General features: G+C 43.2%; 1 protein-coding gene across 1 annotated transcript in view; it reads right to left on the minus strand.

The window, feature by feature from the left end:
• The window catches only part of LOC138673106 (tetraspanin-2-like), a 250,933-nt gene that overhangs the window by 28,968 nt on the left and 199,872 nt on the right, over nucleotides 1–22,093 (minus strand). The window contains exons 3-7 of the mRNA XM_069761718.1: nucleotides 19,950–20,047; nucleotides 18,564–18,638; nucleotides 15,838–15,933; nucleotides 13,887–13,967; nucleotides 12,309–12,392 (exon numbers count right to left, since the gene is read on the minus strand). Of these exons, the coding sequence (XP_069617819.1) occupies nucleotides 12,309–12,392; nucleotides 13,887–13,967; nucleotides 15,838–15,933; nucleotides 18,564–18,638; nucleotides 19,950–20,047 (434 nt within the window). The remainder of the gene's footprint in view (nucleotides 1–12,308; nucleotides 12,393–13,886; nucleotides 13,968–15,837; nucleotides 15,934–18,563; nucleotides 18,639–19,949; nucleotides 20,048–22,093) is intronic.

Below are 22,093 nucleotides of genomic sequence, written 5' to 3' on the forward strand. Positions count from 1 at the left end.
ATAACTTCCTAGCAAAAAAAAATTTTGTTTCCAAAATTGTGCTGATGTAAAGTATACATGTGGGAAATGTTATTTATTAACTATTTTGTGTCACATAACTCTCTGGTTTAACAGAATAAAAATTCAAAATGTGAAAATTGCGAAATTTTCAAAATTTTCGCCAAATTTCCATTTTTATCACAAATAAACGCAGAATTTATTGACCTAAATTTACCACTAACATGAAGCCCAATATGTCACGAAAAAACAAGCTCAGAACCGCTAGTATCCGTTGAAGGGTTCCTGAGTTATTACCTCATAAAGGGACACTGGTCAGAATTGCAAAAAACGGCAAGGTCTTTAAGGTCAAAATAGGCTGGGTCATGAAGGGGTTAAGATCCGAGTTGCCAAGCGACAGCCTCAAAATCTTAATGATCTATAGATCATCTGCAAAGTGGAGTGGACCAAAATCCCTCCTGACATGTGCGCAAAACTCATCATCAACTACAAAAAACGTCTGACTGCTGTGCTTGCCAACAAGGATTTTGCGACCAAGTATTAAGTCTTGTTTGCCAGAGGGATCAAATACTTATTTCTCACCGCAAAATGCAAATAAATTTATATAATTTATACAATGTGATTTCTGGATTTTATTTTTGATATTCTATATCTCAATGTTAAAAAACTAACATGGCTTCAAAAATGGGAAGAAAAATAAATATACATTTTTGGTTTATCTCACCATTTTCAGACACCCATGGATGTTTTTATTTTCCACGGATTTAGTTGTACGAGAGCTTGTTTTTTGCAGGGTGAGCTGACAATTTTGAATTTTTGGGGGAAATTGTGATGACCAAAAAATACACAATTCTGTCATTTTATTGTATTTCGCTTTACGGCGTCTACAGTACAGGTTAATCCTAAACTTTTATGGTAGTGACAACACCAAATGTGTTTATTTCTTTATTTGTAATATCTTTAATTTTAATTAAGGAAAGGGTGGTAATTAAAAAATGTTATATTTAAAAATATATTTTAAATTTTGTACTTTATTTTTTAGTCTTAAAGAACTTGAACTTGAGATTGTTCAGTTGGTTATATTATATACTGCAATATATTGTATATATAGGTGAGCTTCATAGGAGTACCAAGATGGCAGCAATGGTATACCATGGTAACCCAGCATTGCTCCGCAATCGCATCACTGGGAGTGGGGAGAAGAGAGCCAATGCGAGCAAGCTGTGACTTGACACCAGCATATGAATGGTAAACAGCAATGAGCGAAACTCAAATCCAGCCTGTGTTGTTAAACACAGATGTTGGCTATGTAATATAGGCATCATTTACTGTATGTGGAAAGAGCTCAGCTCCTTAGCCTTATTCACATTCAGTCGCGCTTGCAATGAAGTACAATCACATAATTTTGCATTATGAGGTTATATACAGGAGTTTCCCAGTATGAAGTACTATTGTCACACTGTGTCAGTCTTACGTAAGGGACAGGGGCCTCAAACCATTCTTGGAACTGGCATCCTAACTATCCCTGTCCCAAGGGTACCATTGATGGTAGAGAGGCCTGGGTCTCCAACCTTACTTTGGTCCTGTTAAACCCTAATCTGTCCCCTCCACCACACCATGAGTCATGGGACAGAAAGCTTCCATGCACTGACTGTCAGCGCTGGCCGTAAAGCAGAGCACAGCGGTGATGTCACCGCTGTGCTCTGCTTTACGGCCGGCGCTGACACAGCGCAGGGAAGCTGACGGCGGGGGACGTGACAGACATTGGAATGTGAGTATGTAGTGTTTTTTGTTTTTTTTTACCTTTACAATGGTAACCAGGGTAAATATCGGGTTACTAAGCGCGGCCCTGCACTTAGTAACCCGTGTTTAGCCTGGTTACCCGGGGACTTCGGCATCGTTGAAGACAGTTTCAACGATGCCGAAGTTGTTCCCCTGTACGTTGTGTGACAGCTCCCCAGCCACCACACAGCGACTTACCAACGATCACGGCCAGGTCGTGTCGCTGGTCGTGATCGTTGGTAAGTCATTTAGTGTAACGGTACCTTTACTCCAGGTCTCCCAGGGGGACGTGACACCCTCCTGACAACTATGCATTAGATTAGTAATTTAAGAAGACCTCAAAGCTTCCTTTGAGAAGTGTGAGGCTCTAGTTGTGTTATCACCCCAACTCATCAACAGAAAGACTCTTAGGGTATGTGCGCACGTTGTGGATTGGCCTCCGGAATTTTCTGCACAGAATCTGCAAAACACAGGCCAAAATGATTGCAGATTTAATGCGGAATTGATGCAGATTTTTTGTGGATTTGTTGCGGATTGTCATGTGTTTTTTCATGTGCAGATTTGCCTTACTCAATGTATAGTCAATGGGTGCAGAACGCTGCGTTTCCGCACAAATTGACATACTGCGAAAAAAAACGCAGCGAATCAGCGCTGATTTCTCCGCAGCATGTGCACAGCAATTCTCAAATTCCCATTGACTATCATTGTTACTGTACTACAATGCGGATTTGATGCAATTCCGCGCATCCAAAAATGCTGCGGAAATGCATCAAAATCCGCAACATGTGTACATAGCCTTAGCCATACAGAAAGCTATAAAGTGACCTCTCTGCTGTGCTAATAGGCAGTTTAATACACTGGACAGGCAGGAGTTTGCATGAAGTAATTAAGAAATTAGATTGTAAAAACAAACCACCTATTTTATAAAAAAATGACATTATGATAGTTATATTCCAAAATTGGTGCAAATGTGTCTTTATCAGGAGATACAGTTATATGAAAAAGTTTGGGCACCCCTATTAATCTTAAGCTTAATGTTTTACAAAAATTGTTTTTTTGCAACAGCTATTTCAGTTTCATATATCTAATAACTGTTGGACACAGTAATGTTTCTGCCTTGAAATGAGGTTTATTGTACTAACAGAAAATGTGCAATCTGCATTCAAACAAAATTTGACAGGTGCATAAGTATGGGCACCCCACCAGAAAAGTGACATTAATATTTAGTAGATCCTCCTTTTGCAAAAATAACAGCCTCTATTCGCTTCCTGTAGCTTTTAATGAGTTCCTGGATGAAGGTATTTTGACCATTCCTCTTTACAAAACAATTCCAGTTCAGTTAAGTTTGATGATCGCCGAGCATGGACAGCCCTCTTCAAATGAACCCACAGATGTTCAATGATATTCAGGTCTGGGGACTGGGATGGCCATTCCAGAACAGTGTAATTGTTCCTCTGCATGAATGCCTCAGTAGATTTGGAGTGGTGTTTTGGATCATTGTCTTTGTTCTGCCCATCTTAATGTGCAGAGAGTTAATTATCATGTTATTCAAGTTGTGGCCACTGGAGGTCATCAGTTGCCTACTTTTCATGTTGTTTACCAACCTTTCCCTCCTAAGAGCAATGTCTTATGGGTTAGTTCCGCCCACATTCTTCTTGTGAAGACAAGCTTCAGTAGCCATTTTTCCTCAGATCTGCAGAGAGGCACACGTGCTCCTGTCTCGCTTACTTTCTTACCCCTGTCCTAACGGATCTCGGTACGTTTATAAAGGTTTAATGCATCTTATGTTTGTGTTAGTATTTAAGCCTTATGCAGCTCCTATAGTCAGATATAGTTAGGCAGATGTGCTTTGCAGCTTGCAGTTAGGTTAATGTGTACTCTGCATTTAGATAGATGCATTCTTGTATAGAATAGGGCAGTGCTGTTAGAATTACTGTGTAATGCACTCTGTATAATTCTTGCTGTAATGTCCCAGTTATTTATGTGATTGCACCCTGTATGTGCATATACTGAAATGCTGTTATTCTTTACAGTTTTTCACCAGTCATCCACTATGATCAGTCATCCACTATGATCAGTCATCCACTATGATTATTCACTGAACATCCACCTTGTACATCAACATCATTCACTATTCGATCATCTACTATGAATACTGTCCACCATTGTTGTTCAACGTTATAGTTTTGGTTATCATCACCCTAATAAATAAGACTTAAGCATCAACACAGTCTGTTTACTGGGATGTGGATGAAGGTTTAGCCGTATGTTGGAATCCACACAGCATCCTACGTGGAGGAAGGCAGAACAGTGAAAAACGAGACCGCCAGTCGCAGGCGGTGATTGTAAAGTAAGATCAGATTAGCTGCCTTCAGTGAAACTGATAGCCGGTCGCAGGCTGTAGTTGTTCAGACTGTACGGAACCGCTAACACCCACACTGCTCCGCATTCGGGTATCACAGCAGCCGCCATACAGCCGCGGGACTATACTGCAGCCCGCCAAGAGGAGCTACATCATTCCCGCCACGCGGAAGCTCACCGCACCTAGACTCAGTTTCCCGCCAAAACACTCAGCAGTACGCAGCTAAGCGCACAATGTCTCGAAACAGCACATCCTCACTCAAGACGAGGTCACGAGCAAGCTCGAGCAGGTCATCATTAGCAGAGCTGGCTGCTGTCGCTCGTGCTGAAGCTGAAGCAGCCAAAGCGAGGTCCTCCTTTGCCGAGAAAGAAATGCATCTAAAGCTGAGACAAGCAGAGCATGAGGCAGAAAAGGTGCGTTTGCAGGCAGAACAAACTGCACGCCTGCAAGCCGAAACCGCACGTTTGCGGGCAGAGCATGAACAGAAAATGCACGTTTGCGGGCAGAGCAAGAAGCAGAAGGTGCGCGCCTGCAAGTGTCTCTAGAAAGACTTATGGTAGACAAAGAGGCAGCAGCTGCAATAGCTAAGGCAGAGTACTTGGAAGCCATGAAGGATCCTGATTATGAGAGACGCAGCAACGTTCTTGGAACAGATCTAGAGCAGCAAGATCCAGCTCAGCGCGTCGCAGAGTACGTTCATCAACACTCCAGCATGGACAACACCCTCGACAGACTACAACGATCAGCCTACGCCGATTATCATCGATCCAACCCCGAACTTCACTACTACAAACAAGAAGACGTCCAAGACAGAGGAGTCGACCACAGCTACCGTTCCACTGAGAAGAAGGTACAGCTCCCACCTCACCTTAAAGAGACATCTTCTTCACCAGAAAGGTACTATGCAGACTGTCCGAAGCCAAGAGCATCTCACAGGTATGGTGATGCACCACACACTAGACATGGCTATAACATACCGGCTCGTACCAACACTGATCAAGCCACCATAGACTTAGCAAAGTTCTTTGCCCGCCGAGAACTGGTAACAAAAGGACTTGTAAAGTTCACTGACAAAGCCGAAAACTACAGGTCGTGGCGAGCTTCGTTCCAGAACGCCATTCAGGGACTGGACCTTTCTAGTAGTGAGGAGTTAGATCTCCTGGTAAAGTGGCTTGGAACTGAATCGGTCGAGCATGCTAAAAGACTAAGAGACATTAACATAGAATACCCACACATAGGTTTACGTAAAGTGTGGGAAAGACTTGACGAATGCTATGGGTCCGTAGAAGTAATAGAGAATGCTTTATTCAAAAGAATTGATGATTTCCCTAAGATAGGGTCCAAGGGTTATCAAAGACTTAGAGAATTGAATGATTTATTGATAGAGTTACAGGTCGCCCAGAAGGAAGGTCACTTGGCTGGATTGGCATTCTTAGACACTGCTAGGGGTGTCAATCCAATAGTACAAAAACTTCCTTACAATCTTCAAGAAAGGTGGATTATACATGGTTCACGGTATAAACAAATTCATAACGTACCATTCCCTCCTTTTGCTGTATTTGTTGAGTTTGTCACCCAGCAAGCCAAGATCAGAAATGACCCTAGTTTTGATTTCACTCTGTCATGTTCCACTACCCCTGGTGTCAAACCCAGTAAGACACCCGTGACAGTCCATAAAACTGATATTGATTCCACAGGTCCTCCACACAAGACAACTAAGCCCCCTACGGAAGAGAGCAAACCTCAGGATGTCAGTAAGCAGTGTCCTCTACACAGGAAACCACATCCTCTACTAAAGTGCAGAGCCTTCAGGGAGAAGACTTTAGAGGATCGCAAAGGTTTCCTCAAGGAAAACAACATCTGCTTCAAATGCTGTGCTATGACCTCTCACTTCGCCAGGAACTGTGGAGCTAGCGTGAAATGTGCAGAATGCAGTAGCACGGATCACAATACAGCCTTGCATCCTGGACCACCTCCAGGAGTGTTGTCACAAGCAGAGGAGCACGATGAGAAACAGAAGAGCACCGACGAAGACACCCCTGCGGTCACCTCTCAATGTACGGAGATCTGTAAGGGACTCAAGGGAGGAAGATCCTGCTCAAAAATCTGCCTTGTCCGAGTCTATCCAACAGGCCACAGAGACAAAGCGCTCAAGATATATGCAATCCTAGATGACCAAAGTAATAGGTCTTTAGCCAGGTCCATCTTCTTTGACAACTTCAGCATTGTAGGCCCCAGTTCTCCCTACTCCCTTACGACATGTTCAGGTACCGTCGAGACGGCGGGGAGGAAAGCAAGCGGATACAAAGTGGAGTCCATGGATGGCCAGACCTGTCTGTCACTACCGACCATCCTGGAGTGCAACCAGATTCCTGACAACAGGTCTGAGATACCTTCACCAGAGGTGGCAACGTATCACCCCCACCTGAAGCGTATAGCCCACCTGATACCTAAGTTGGAACCAGAAGCGCCAATAGCTTTACTTCTGGGAAGAGATATACTACGAGTCCACAAGACTAGAGAATATATCAACGGCTCACTGAATGCTCCATACGCGCAGAGGCAAGACCTTGGATGGGTCATTGTAGGAGATGTCTGTCTAGGAGGAGCACACAAGCCGGTCTCAGTCAACAGTATGCTTACCAGCACACTAGAAAATGGACGTCCATCTCTCTTCCAGCCGTGTCACAATAGTCTGCTGGTAAAGGAACTACCGAGCAGCACTCCTCTACCTTGCCCTTTCTCAGTTCCTATCAACGAAGACCACGCCTGTGAAGGTGAACAAGACCACATAGGATGTACAGTCTTCCACAGGACGAAGGAAGACAACAAGGTAGCGATGTCTATAGAAGACAAGATATTCCTGGACATCATGGACGAACAAATAGTCAAGGATACGGCGAATAGTTGGGTCGCACCTCTACCATTTCGACCTCAGAGGAGACGCCTACCCAACAACAAGGAATTGGTCTACAGCAGATTCATCTCCCTAAGACACAAGCTTCAGAAGTCACCTGAGACGAAGGAACATTTCTTTACCTTCATGGGAAAGATATTCCAGAACAACCACGCAGAGATTGCACCTGCACTTCGACACGGAGAGGAGTGTTGGTACCTGCCCATCTTCGGAGTGTACCATCCTAAGAAGCCAGGTCAAATTAGAGTGGTATTCGACTCAAGTGCCAAATGCGAAGACGTGTCATTGAATGATGTCTTACGGTCGGGCCCAGACCTCAACAACAGACTTCTGGAAGTATTACTCTGTTTCCGTAGAGATTCAGTGGCATTTATGGCCGACATACAACAGATGTTCCACTGTTTTCTCGTCAAAGAGGAACACAGAAACTACCTGAGGTTCTTCTGGTACTGTGACAACGACCCGGACGAAGACATCGCAGAGTACCGGATGCGGGTACACATCTTTGGGAACAGTCCTTCCCCAGCGGTCGCAATCTACGGCCTCCGACATTCTGCCAAAAAGGGTGAAGAAGAGTATGGCTCGGACGTCAGGTCCTTTGTGGAAAAGGATTTTTACGTGGATGACTGTTTGAAGTCCACACCGACAAGTGAGGCCGCAATCAGTCTACTAAAGAGGACTCGTGACATGCTCGCTCAGTCTAACCTAAGGTTACACAAGATTTCTTCCAACAGACGAGAGTTGATGGAAGCCTTTCCCTCTGAAGACTATTCCAGCGATCTAAAGGATTTAGACCTCAGCATCGACCCCCTTCCTATGCAGCGGAGCCTTGGATTGCTGTGGGACCTGAAGACAGATACCTTCACCTTTCAGATCAGCAAGGATGAGAAACCCTTCACGCGCAGAGGAGTTCTTTCCTTCGTGAATAGTTTATACGACCCCTTGGGGTTCGTAGCTCCAGTAACCATCCAAGGAAAGCTGATGCTCAGGGACTTCACCCAAGACACTACTGATTGGGATGATCCACTTCCAGCGGGAAAGGCTGACCTGTGGGCAGAGTGGAGGAAGTCTCTTGAAGCCCTGACCAACCTTCGTGTGAAACGACCGTATGCTCCTGTGCCATCCACAGAGGTCAAAATGCAAACACTTTGTATTTTCTGTGATGCATCAGTCAAAGCGATTGCAGCAGTAGCGTACCTCGAATCCACAGACGTAAGCGGACAATGCCATATCGGGTTCGTTATGAGCCGGACGAAATTGGCGCCACTTCGTGAACACACGATACCCAGACTGGAACTCTGTGCTGCTGTCCTCGCAGTTGAGACGGCCGAACTGATCTCGGATGCGATGAGCCTGAAGAGCAAGGATGCAGAGTTCTACACCGATAGCAAGGTGGTACTGGGGTACATCTGTAACGAGACACGACGCTTCTACGTCTACGTCAGCAACCGGGTACTTCGGGTAAGAAGATCCACCGACCCTAATCAGTGGCACTACGTACCAACTCATCACAATCCTGCGGACCACGCGACTAGATCCGTTGCACCCAGTCATCTGAAGGACACTTCATGGTTCACAGGTCCTACCTCTTTGTACCGTTCGATGTCCCACATCAGCAGGCCTGAAACTTTCGAACTAGTGGGTCCAGACGCAGACGAAGAGATCCGACCTCAAGTGTCTGCTCTACATACAGAGATTTCAAGCTGCCACCTCGAATCTCACCGGTTCAGCAGGTTCTCCACCTGGAAGTCACTTGTTCGAGCTATAGCTTGTCTATTTCTTGTAACCCAGTCCTACAAGACAGCACTTTCTAGTGATTCTGGAGATCCATCCATCCTTACTCCTGCAATGTTACTCACACAGAAAACCTGTGTCCCGAAAGCTCCACTCGGAGAATTCAATGACAAAGACCTCTACAGACGACAATGGAGGCAGGTACAAAGCATGTCCAACGTCTTCTGGAATAGATGGAGGAAACAGTATCTTTCCACTCTGCAAAGCAGGACAAAGTGGCAGAAAGACCGCCCAAACATTCAATCTGGCGATGTTGTACTCGTCAAAGACAGTCAGTCACATCGGAACGAGTGGCCACTCGGCCTAGTCATTACGACCCTGCCCAGTAAAGATGGGAAAGTGCGGAAAGTAGAGGTCAGAGTGTGCAAGCTTGGAGAAAACAAACTGTTCCTCAGACCCGTTACCGAGCTTGTATTATTATTTTCCCCAAAAGAACCTAATTGTGGCATCTGTTGACGCCAAGCGGGGAGTGTTCTGCCCATCTTAATGTGCAGAGAGTTAATTATCATGTTATTCAAGTTGTGGCCACTGGAGGTCATCAGTTGCCTACTTTTCATGTTGTTTACCAACCTTTCCCTCCTAAGAGCAATGTCTTATGGGTTAGTTCCGCCCACATTCTTCTTGTGAAGACAAGCTTCAGTAGCCATTTTTCCTCAGATCTGCAGAGAGGCACACGTGCTCCTGTCTCGCTTACTTTCTTACCCCTGTCCTAACGGATCTCGGTACGTTTATAAAGGTTTAATGCATCTTATGTTTGTGTTAGTATTTAAGCCTTATGCAGCTCCTATAGTCAGATATAGTTAGGCAGATGTGCTTTGCAGCTTGCAGTTAGGTTAATGTGTACTCTGCATTTAGATAGATGCATTCTTGTATAGAATAGGGCAGTGCTGTTAGAATTACTGTGTAATGCACTCTGTATAATTCTTGCTGTAATGTCCCAGTTATTTATGTGATTGCACCCTGTATGTGCATATACTGAAATGCTGTTATTCTTTACAGTTTTTCACCAGTCATCCACTATGATCAGTCATCCACTATGATCAGTCATCCACTATGATCAGTCATCCACTATGATTATTCACTGAACATCCACCTTGTACATCAACATCATTCACTATTCGATCATCTACTATGAATACTGTCCACCATTGTTGTTCAACGTTATAGTTTTGGTTATCATCACCCTAATAAATAAGACTTAAGCATCAACACAGTCTGTTTACTGGGATGTGGATGAAGGTTTAGCCGTATGTTGGAATCCACACAACATCCTACGTGGAGGAAGGCAGAACAGTCTTCCTGAAAGACCCATCCCCTGCGTAACTTCAACTTTGTCACCGATTCATGAACATTATTGTCAAGAATCTGCTGATACTGAGAAGAATCCATGCGTCCCTCAACTTTAACAAGATTCCCGATGCCTGCATTGGCCACACAGCCCCAAAGCATGATGGAACCTCCACCAAATTTTACTGTGGGTAGCAAGTGTTTTTCTTGGAATGCTGTGTTTTTCGGCCACCATGCAGAACGCTTATTTATATGACCAAACAATTCAATCTTGGTTTCATCAATCCACAGGACCTTCTTCCAAAAAGAAATTGGCTTCTCCAAATGTGCTTTTGCATACCTCAGCCGACTCTGTTTGTGGCGTGCTTGCAGAAACGGCTTCTTTTGCATTACTCTCCCATACAGCTCCTCCTTGTGCAAAGTGCGTTGTATAGTTGACCGATGCACAGTGACACCATCTGCAGCAAGTTGATGCTGCAGCTCTCTGGAGGTGGTCTCAGGATTGTCCTTGACTGATCTCACCATTCTTCTTCTCTGCCTTTCTGATGTTTTTCTTGGCCTGCCACTTCTGGCCTTAACAAGAACTGTACCTGTGTTCTTCCATTTCCTTACTATGTTCCTCACAGTGGAAATTGACAGGTTAAATCTCTGAGACAGCTTTTTGTATCCTTTCCCTGAACAACTATGTTGAATAATCTTTGTTTTCAGATCATTAGACAGTTGTTTTGAGGAGCCCATGATGCCACTCTTCAGAGGAGATTCAAACAGGAGAACAACTTGCAAGTGGCCACTTTAAGTAGCTTTTCTCATGATTGCATACACCTGGCTATGAAGTTCAAAGCTCAATGAGGTTAGAAAACCAAAACAAGTGCTTTAGTAAGTCAGTAAAAAGTAGGTAGGAGTATTTAAAACAAGAAAATGATAAGGGTGCCCATACTTATGCACCTGTCAAATTTAGTTTGAATGCAGATTGCACATTTTCTGTTAGTACAATAAACCTCATTTCAAGGCAGAAACATTACTGTGTCCAACAGTTATTAGATATATGAAACTGAAATAGCTGTTGCAAAAAAAACAATTTTTATAAAACATTAAGCTTAAGATTAATAGCGGTGCCCAAACCTTTTCATATAACTGAAATACACAGAAATATTTTAGTGTATTGTACCAGCATTCCAAGTCATCTCAGGTCAAGCTAATGAACTTTGAAAATGAAAGATTTTTTTTATTTACTCACAAAATTGAGAAGTGTTCACTTAAATTTATCTGGTATGGTGAATGTTGTAAAAATAAAAAAGGTGAGAATTGCTGTTTTCCAAAATAATAAAAATGGCAATGGTTTTTTTAATTTAATACTTTGCTTGCATTAACAATAATCCCAAATTTTCCAAAAACAGAGGTTATGAGATACACTTGGAAGCACACTGCATGTTAAAGGAAAAAGGTAAAAAAAGAAAAATATAGCAATGTCCATAATATGTAGCTAATGTCTAAATTAGAGATCACAGCCGTAGCAACTTGTAGAAACTGTCTTCCCACAGGCAACCTGTCACTGAGATGATTTACACTTTTTCCAGTGCTTACAAGACTGCGCTAAGTACATGCTGATAGGAACCACCAGTCAATGTCACTTTATTACAAATTAGCTGCTAACATATTTCATGTGCAATCCTCTCATTATAGACAATGACAATTCCGCATTAGCAGCTCTAGATGCGTATTACTTGTAGCACAAATACATTGTGTATATTTTGATTACAGTAATTTCTTATTGCATTTATTGAATATCCTAAAGGGACACTGTCACCTGAATTTGGAGGGAACAATCTTCAGCCATGGAGGCGGGGTTTTTGGGTGTTTGATTCACCCTTTCCTTACCCGATGGCTGCATGCTGGCTGTAATATTGGATTGAAGTTCATTCTCTGTCCTCCATAGTACATGCCTGCACAAGGCAATCTTGCACAGCGCAGGCGTGTACTATGGAGGACAGAGAATGAACTTCAATCCAATATTGCAGCCAGCATGCAGCCAGCGGGTAAGGAAAGGGTGAATCAAACACCCAAAAACCCCGCCCCTATGGCTGAAGATTGTTCCCTCCAAATTCAGGTGACAGTGTCCCTTTAAGTGTTTGCATTTTGTAACCTTTCTATCATATACAAAATACTCACATTTATTCCTGCTGTAGCAACTGCAAGTATTCCAACAATCTGAAAATGATGATATAGCACCTTCTCGATCTCCGGCAGGCAGTCCTGTGAAAACCCAAATATTAGGCCGAGTTCGCACATTCAGTATTTGGTCAGTATTTTACTTCAGTCTTTGTAAGCCAAAACCAGAAGTGAATGAAAAATACAGAAGTAGTGACGTGTTTCTATTATACTTTTCCTCTGACTGTTCCACTCCTGGTTTTGGCTTACAAATACTGAGGTAAAAAAATTAATAAATCACCAAATAGTCAATTTGTGCACGTGGCCTAAGTCTGATACAAGTCAACTTTCACTTTAACAAATTATCAAACTACTTCTATATAGCTTAGACCAGGTCTCCATAGCGTCCACTCTGAATCCAGTCTTAAACTACAAGTCTGCAGTCACTCCATGTGACTGCAGACTTGGGAATCCTCACATGGTGAGCACTGCACGCTTTGAGGATTCTCCTATGCTGGCACCAGGAGTGTCGGTGATGTGACTGTAAGTGTATGATATGTGATACTCCTGGAAACATTCCAACTAGCTGGAACTGATCTCACTCAATGAAATGGCATTGAGTGGAAATAATCTAGTCAGAATGTTGCCAGGAGAATGCAAATCTCGTACTTGTGATTATATAACCACAGCTCCCATCGCCGCCACCAGAGAATCCTCACGACACACAGTGCACACGATGTGAGGATTCACAAGTCTGCGGTCACATAGAGTGACTGCAGACTTGTAGTTTAAGACCAGACAACTCCTTTAAAATTGGTAACATTTTAATAAGTGATATGTTTCTACTACTATAATCTAATCATGTAGGAAAAAGGGGTCTGGTGACTACATAAAATTACAAAAATCCAACCACGCCACTCCCTTTGCAATAGACACAAAGTTACTTACAACATGGGATACCTGGTCACTGTGGGTTTCCAGCCTTATACCTCTAATACTATGATTAGCTAGTACAGTATACCTCTTATGGCAGAAGGGCACACTACCAGTGGGCATTGAACATTAGGGGACATACTTTAGTTTTACAGACACATATAACTGTGGGAATACATATGCAAGTAATAAAATGGTCGACACATTGGGCCTGATTCATCAAGAATGGCAATCTTCACACCAGTCTCGATGAGGGGGCGGAGGGTAAAGTGGCAAAGATAATGAATCATTAAGAGGCTCACACTTCTTAATGAATCAGATGAGGCAAGAAGTGGGGTGCCTCTCCATATGCATCTTATTCCAATCCCCGTTGAGTAAGATTTAGTGGCGTTGCGAATGTGACAGCTCTTGAATTTGATGAGCGGTGGTTGCCCTGTCACTCCCCAGCTCAGTACCACTTTGTTGGAGCTGGGTGAAAATGTCGTGACACCACCAAAAGTCACAAAATTCGGGCGCAGTCTGGAGTTGCACCAAAATCTTGCAATTTTCAAAGATTTTTACCTCATAATGCTATTGTAACAGTTTTCATGACTTGGCTCCATTGACTTGCAAATGTCTAAAGCCTGCAGCAGGAATATTAACATAGAACAAGTGCATGTACCATACCTTGTGCTCCTTATAGCCCTCTAAACACAGGTTTCTCACATTTTCTGCACTCTTAGGGTCTTCAATCCCACAACATTTTGCCTGGAAATATAAAAAAAAGTATTTGCAAATTGAATCATAACAATGCAATACAATAAAAATGTCCATACAGGATCAAGGTCTATAAACAAAAAACTGTAGTACACAAACCGAAGGCGAATTGCACCTAATAATGAAGGAGTTATGTCTAGTTGAGCCAATGGGTATATTTATCCACTATCTGCAATTGTTGTTAAAAAATGGCACTAGTGATGAGCGAGTATACTCGTTACTAGAGTTTTTACAAGCATGCTTGGGTGATCTCCGAGTATTTCAGCATGCTCACATATTTAGTTTATGTCCACGCAGCTGCATGATTTGCCTACTCGCTCATCACTATATGGCACTTAAAAAAGTTAGGTAAGTTAAGAAAGAGGAAAAAATTGCTAATAGAAAGAAAAAAACGAGCACGATTATCAGTGCAGAGTAAAGAACAGCACTCCAGTGTCCATCACATGAGCAGGACATATATTTATCCTCTGGAATCAAACAATAAAGGTTTCTCGTGAATAGCAAGAGCAGAGGTCTTGGAAACCATAATGAACTGACGTACAAAGCATATTACAACATTGTATATCATTTCATCTTGGGGTATGTGCACATGTTAAGTATTTGATGCAGAAATACCTGCACCATCTCAGCATTCTTTGGCAGGAAAAATGCATTTTCCCCACTCATTTTAGTATGGGTGAAATCTGCAGCAAAAATGCTGAAAGAATTGACATGCTGTAAATTTAAATCTGCAATAAGCACTGAAAAAACAAAGCAGAAGTGCAGCCAAAAACGCAAAGTGTGCACACAGCCTAAGGTTGGTTTCACATGTCAGTGGCTCCGGTACGTGTAGTGACAGTTTTCTCACGTACTGGAGACATTGACACACGTAGACCCATTCAAATGAATGGGTTTATGCACATGTCTCCGTGTTTTCACGGACCGTGTCTCCGTGTTTTCACGGACCGTGTGTCCGTGTTGAAAACACGGAGACATGTCCGCTTTTCTCCGGCAGCACGGACCGCAAAGCATCCCGCACATGTGCACACGGAGAACAGTGAGCACTCTCCTCCATGTGCACGTACCGCCCGCAGGAGAGACAGCGCTACAGTAAGCGCTGTCCCCTCTGTGTGTGGTGCTGAAGGCGGCATTCATCTCTTCTTCCTGCGCTCTGCATGCTGGAGAGAAGGGATGAAAAATCTTAATTTTTTTTTTGTTTAAAATAAAGTTTGGGGTCACCTCCCGCCTCTCAACCCCTGTGCGCCCGCCCGCTTGCAGAGAAATACTCACCCAGCTCCCGCAATGCCTTCTCTCTGCGCCGGCAGCTTGTCCTGTGTGAGCGGTCACGTGGTACCGCTCATTACAGTGATGAATATGCGGCTCCACCCCAAACTTTATTTTTAACAAAAAAAACCTTGATTTTTCACCCCTTCTCTCCTGCAAGCGCTGCTTTCAGCCGAGCAGGACAGAAGGGATGAATGCTGGCTTCAGCACCACACGCAGGGGGGAACAGGGCTGTCTCTCCTGCATGGTCCGTGTGGTCCTTAGGCGGCACACGGCTGCCGCACGTGTGCCACACTGATGTGCCACGTGAGCACACGGACACGGATAACTCCAGTACCTATTTCTCCGGTACCGGAATTATCTGGACGTGTGAGACTGGCCTTACAGTACAGTAAATGCTTTCATGATGCAAAGCGCTGCACAAAGTGAAGCAAAAAGAGAGCGCTGGAATGGCACAGAAGGTAAGTATCTGTTACTACTTTACACTGGAATTTAAGAGGTTGTCTGAGTTGTGGGCAACCCCTGTAAGCCAAGAATTATATACTTTTTTTTTTTTTTTTTTACCTTTGCAGATGAAAAAAACAGAGCCATTACTTACAAAGTCGTGAAAATCCTGTAAAGTGGTGTTTTCCAGCTTATTGTTTACGTAGTTGTTGTAGGCATTGGTGTACATGATTTTTGCTTCTTTAACAGCCTGATGAAAGAATATAATTCATAAAATCACTATGAAAGCACATATCAGTTCATATATTAATATATCACAATCTAAGTTTAGAAAGGCTCTGAAACTAAGCTCTGCTTACCTCGAGTCCCACTGACCTATGTGGATCTCTTTGCCTCGTTAGTCAGTCTTAACAACAATATTTAAAACACTTTAAATAAAAATGAACCTCCAGAATGGACATTCCTCATGAGCTGCTGCTTTGTATTGTACTGTATAGCAATGCGTAGTAAAAATATCGGTTACTGATATACTAGAAAGTATTTGTGGAAGTAACCGTGACTTTAGGTGAACAATGCTCAAAACCCCTGCGTTTCATAGATCCGGCTAACCATATGATTTATATGGGGGAATGTCCATATCCTCACTGAACAGCAAATTGGGGCAAAATTATTTTTTTCTAAATTACCGATGAAAATGACCTTAAAGATTTGTATGTTCTCTGTGGGACAATGGCAGCAATCTTTCAGATTTTGACGAAGTCCCTGATGCACCCACATTCCATTCAGCAATGCCCAAATTTCTACAGAACTAAATGCAGTGGTGGGGAGCCAGGGATAGTGAGTACCTGCTGAGTTCGTTATTTTACACAACATGGGGCCCACTTTTAAGAGAGTACACAACCCCTTTAACATGTCTATTGATCTATAATTCTATGACTTTTCCTTCTCAGTGTTGCAATTTCAATGTCCAGGAGTGCATACTATTCCCTGTATTGTAATCCAGATATACATTTATAATACTAATGATTTCTCTTGGTAACATTTTCTGACCAGATACAAGCCTGATTGCAATGATGATTGGTGTGGATCCACTGCACCACAGGCCGGGCTTACTCTGGAGGGGTGTGACTAAGCGACCACATGGTTTTTGATAGATCCTCTAGTGGTGAGGATAGGTTGGCCACAGGTAGTCTCCAGGTGTCACTACAGGGCAATCCCTGAACCTGCAGCAGCTGACCCATGGTCAGAGCAGGTGTGACGATAGTCACTACTCACGGAAAACCTGGATAGTCGAAAAGTCCAGGGTCAGATACCAAGAGGGCTCGTCATAAATAAAAGGGTTAAGGCAAAAGCACAGTCAGGTCACAGTCTGAAATCAGAACACCAGAAAGTTAGCAGATCAAGTCAAAGGGGCTAGGCAAACAAATGGTCAGAGGTAAGGTCCAAGTTCAGGCAGCAATAGATCAGAGACAGAACACTGAAGAACAAGGCAAACATGCACCACTGAGCTAAGGTTACAACTGACAGTAAACATAGGCAGAGAGTCAGCTAAATAGCTAGAAAATTCAGCACGCCCCAGCCCTGAATGGGCTACAGGACTGTCACTAATAAGATTGACAGCTCACCATGCCCCAGCCTCAGATTGAACGGTTAACATGTCTATCACAACTCTGACAGCTCAGAGTAATATATTCCCTGCTGGCAAAGGGTACGCTAGGGAAACCAAACCCTGCAGGACACAGCAGGGTTAAATTCCTGCTGGATCTGTCCGCGCCTCCCTGTAGTTAGGTGGAGACAGCTGCATGAGGACTCAGCATGGCAGCCTGACATGGGAAGAAGTAGAGAGGAGAACACTGTGACTAGCATGGCACTAGGAATGCTTGCTAGTTACAGGTGTGACACTGATTAGAGATGAGTGGATCAGATTAAGTCTGATTTTGCCTGGATGCATGGTTTTTCACAGGAAACTATATTCATGATGAAGTTATTCTTTAATTTAGTGTCCCTTATTATGCTCCGGAGCCTCTCCAGAGCTTAATAAACGTAATATGTGAAAGATAAAAAAAAATTGTTACACTCATCCTTCACTCACTTCTCGGGCCCATCTGCTACTCACTGCCACCCATGAGGTGCATACTGCATCCTATGATACAATGCAATGCTGGTATTGGAATTATCTGTCTTCTCGCACTGTGACGGACTTCAGGATGTCATGATGCCCTGGAAGGTTCCGTGCAGGTGTATAGGAAGTTCCTGGCATCAGGCGCTGCGACCAACCTTGCGCCTGTGCAAACCCCACCCAGGTGCCGTTACACCCAGACGTCCATCACAGTGTGAGAAGCCCAAAGATTCTATCACGAGCGCCATGTGATCAGAAGAGACGGTGAGGATCGGACTGATGAGGGTGAGTATCAGAGGTGCTGGAGCGGTGAGCGGTAAGGTGATTATAAGGATTTTTTTTTTACATTTTTAAACCTTTTAAGGGCCCATGATGGTTCCATTGGCCAACACTAATGAATCTGCATGGAAGCAAATAACAAAAAAAATCTGCATTTTGGTGAATGCAATTGCCCTTGAATTTATTCACTCATCTCTAATCCTGAAAGACTGTAATCCTTTTCCAGTCTGTCACTTTTAGTTTATTGTAATTAATATATATTTTGTAATATGTGAAATGTACAGCACCATGAAATCAATGATGCTCTAAGGATAAATAACAATAAAAACTAGTTGTCTTCCAATGATACAATGTAGACTGCCGGCTTTTCTTCTCTAAAGCGGCATGAATGATACCGAGTGACTTCAATGTGTTGGACAAACAGACATTACTCCACGTCAACACTTTTGCAGGTTTAGAATGAAGGAAAAAGTATGTTTTACCTCTTGTTTACCCAAAAATGCTATGACTCCAGCGGTGACTTCTGCAGCAAAAATCACCAGTAAGCACACAAAAAACTAGGAAGAGAAAAAAATAACTCATTACCACTTATATAAACATACAGGTTATCTATGTAAGGAGAACATGAACTTTGGGTTCAATATTAGAAGTATTTAGAAATTTATTCAACATCTTACACCTTTCCGTGGCTAGATATAATGTTTTGCTTGCATATGACAAAGCAGGTGTATACATGGTATACCAAGGGTTAACCTACATTTATTTACGAGGAATTGCCTGACATGCCTATATTTCTTTGATTTCAGTGCTCTTTAACTAAAGATGGGCAGTGCCGACACTGCCCTTGTAGTAGGGGGATGTCACAGTTTGTACTTTCTTAAGGATAAAGGTACCTATCTATACACCAGAGCTGTTGGCTGCCCCTCCTAATATTCCCAAACTGCTTGGCAAAACATTCATATGCTCTCAATTGGGAGATGACAAAATTAGGCCATCAATGAAGAATTTCTTTAAAAGGATTGTCAGGCCTTATGGTACAAGTCTGCAGTCACTCTATGTGACTGCAGATTTGAGAATACTCCCATTGAACGCACTGCACACTGTAGATGCCCCGGGAGCAGGCGATTATGTGACCACAAGTAAACCTCTGGTCACATTCCGACTAGACATGTCCAGCCTTGCATAATATAGTTGCATTGAGCAACACCGCACACGTCTAGCCGGCACGTGACCACATGTATGTAAATAGCATAATTTCGGTCACATACACACTGCTCTCTCCACCGGCCCTGGAGAATTTTCACACAATGTGAGGATTAACAAGTCTGCAGTCACATAGTGACTAAGGCCGGACAACAATAACAGAAAGTTGAGTACTCAGTTGTTAGGTTATACACTCAATCATGTTGTAGCTAGTGGATATGAACCCAAAAAGCATTTGTCATTTAATATGTGGCTGAGTTGCAGCACGATGTCTGTGTGCCTCCTATTCCTCCTCCCTTCTCCATAGAATGTTATAAGCACCAACTGACAACTCTTATCTCAGTAATGTGAAATTCTGTCTTCACTGTATACAGATTTTTTTCCCCTGATTTGGAAATTAAAATTCTGTCCAGGAGATGAAAGGAGCAGATTTCTCTGATAAGATATATTACAAAGTTGCTTATTTTCATGTGTACTATTAATGTATGCAATAAAAATTAAAAGGTTGGTTATTCTTACATATTATTCTAACATTTAGTTCACAAAAGCTATCAAATGTTGAATTGCATTTTGTGAATGTGTGATACTGCTGAAAAGCAGGCTTCATCCATCAGTCTTTATAAAAGTGGAAATCTGCATTGTTAAATTATCATTTATTCTCTTACCGCTCCAAGCAAACACTGAGATTCTCGAGCTGCTCCACAACAACCAAAGAAACCGATGATCATCATCAGTGCCCCAGCACCAATCAGCACATAAAGACCTAAAGAGAAAATGAAAAATCTAAGATGAATCATAGTCAACAAAAATATATACTGCATGAAGCCTCTGGTTTAATAGCTAAACAATGATCTGATCAAGATACATACAGTAAACCATGGTGTAATGAATGAAAAGCTGCCTGCCCAGCCTCCCCGCCTGACTGGACATGAACTCATTAGCGTGGGAAAGTTTCTGAACATTTTCCCACATTGTCAAGTTCACCTCAGGTCAGGTGAGGCCGACTACCGCTGACGTCACTGAGCATGCGCAGACTCACAGCCTGACCTGAGGTGAACTTGACAGCGTGGGAAAATGTTCAGAAACGTTCCCAAGCTAATGAGTTCATGTCTGGGAAGGCGGGAAGGCTGCGCAGGCAGCTTTTCATTCATTACACAGTGGTTTACAGTCGGGGCAGTAGCATTAGCACTGCTCCCGGTTGTAAACTATTTAACCCCTTGAGATGGATTGCAGCGTGGGACTTGACTGTACGGCGGACAGGTATGCGATATTGTTGCTTTTTTATTTTGGATTTTTACAGAAGAACGAGGGCTTTGCTTGGATTGGGAGTGTAATAAAAATGTTAAACGTGTGTGTTTAATTATTTCATTAAAAGACTTTATTCTTAATGTGTATTTTTTAACCCATTCATACTATTGGATTAATAATGGATGTGTCTTATTGACTTCTCTCCATTATTAACCAGGCTTAAAGGGACACTGTCACCTGAATTTGGAGGGAACAATCTTCAGCCATGGAGGCGGGGTTTTGGGGTGTTTTATTCACCCTTTCCTTACCCGCTGCCTGCATGCTGGCTGCAATATTGGATTGAAGTTCAACTCTGTCCTCTGTAGTACATGCCTGCACAAGGCAATCTTGCCTTGCGCAGGCGTGTACTATGGTAGACAGACAATGAACTTCAATCCAATATTGCAGCCAGCATGCAGCCAGCGGGTAAGGAAAGGGTGAATCAAACACCCAAAAACCCCGCCTCCATGGCTGAAGATTGTTCCCTCCAAATTCAGGTGACAGTGTCCCTTTAATGTCTTCTTACAATAGCAAGGTGACATTAACTCCTTATTACCCCATATGCCACCGCTACAGGGCAAATGGGAAGAGAGAGGCAAAGTGCCGGAATAGGCGCATCTTACAGATGCGCCTTTTCTGGGGTGGCTGGGGGCAGATTTTTTAGCTGGGGGGGGGGGCAATAACCATGGTCCCTCTCTAGGGTATTAATATCTGCCACCAGTCGTTGGCTTTCCCTCTCTAGTGGAGAAAATTGCACGGGAGCCCACGCCAGTTTTTTTTGTGAATTAATCCTTTAACTTAATTCCCACAGCTCCAAAATTTTACACACACACACACACACACACGCACACACACACACACACACACACACACACACACACACACACACACACACACACCACTAACATTATTAGTCAGAGCAGAGGCGTAGCTAGGGGTTCAGCTGAGGGGGGCGAAACTTCTCAGTGGCCCCCTAACCCGATTACAACTATGGTGGTGCACTCTAATCGTGGGTATAGCAAAATGTCAGCAGATGATCCTGCTGTAGGTAAAAAAACATCTCCACAAAGACCAACACTGATATTACCGCCATACAGTGACCATATAGTGGTGAATACCAGTCGTACAAAGCATACAAGTGATTACAGTACACTTATAAATGGTGACTTAGCGCTGACGTTCTTTCTGATGGAATCGTTCACTTTTCCCGTCTTTTCCATCTGGACCAGAACAACACGACAACTTCTTCCAGCCAGGACTTGGCTGCAGAGATTACAACAAAGACACATTTCACTTTTCACATTTTCAGCACTGTCCCCAATGGGACTATTCTCAACCTGCACAAACTCCTCATCCTTATGTCACCCCAATACTGAGCCACTGCCATATGTGTCCCTATTACTGCACCTACTGTGTGGTACAACAGCAAAGCTCTTCATACTGATTCCCATAGTAATACCACCACTGTGCCCTTACATAGTAAAATGTCTCCTTTGTGCCCCCACAGTAGCCCCAAATTCTT

This window comes from Ranitomeya imitator, chromosome 3, assembly GCF_032444005.1.
Source record: "Ranitomeya imitator isolate aRanImi1 chromosome 3, aRanImi1.pri, whole genome shotgun sequence".
Classification (NCBI taxonomy): Eukaryota; Metazoa; Chordata; class Amphibia; order Anura; family Dendrobatidae; genus Ranitomeya; species Ranitomeya imitator.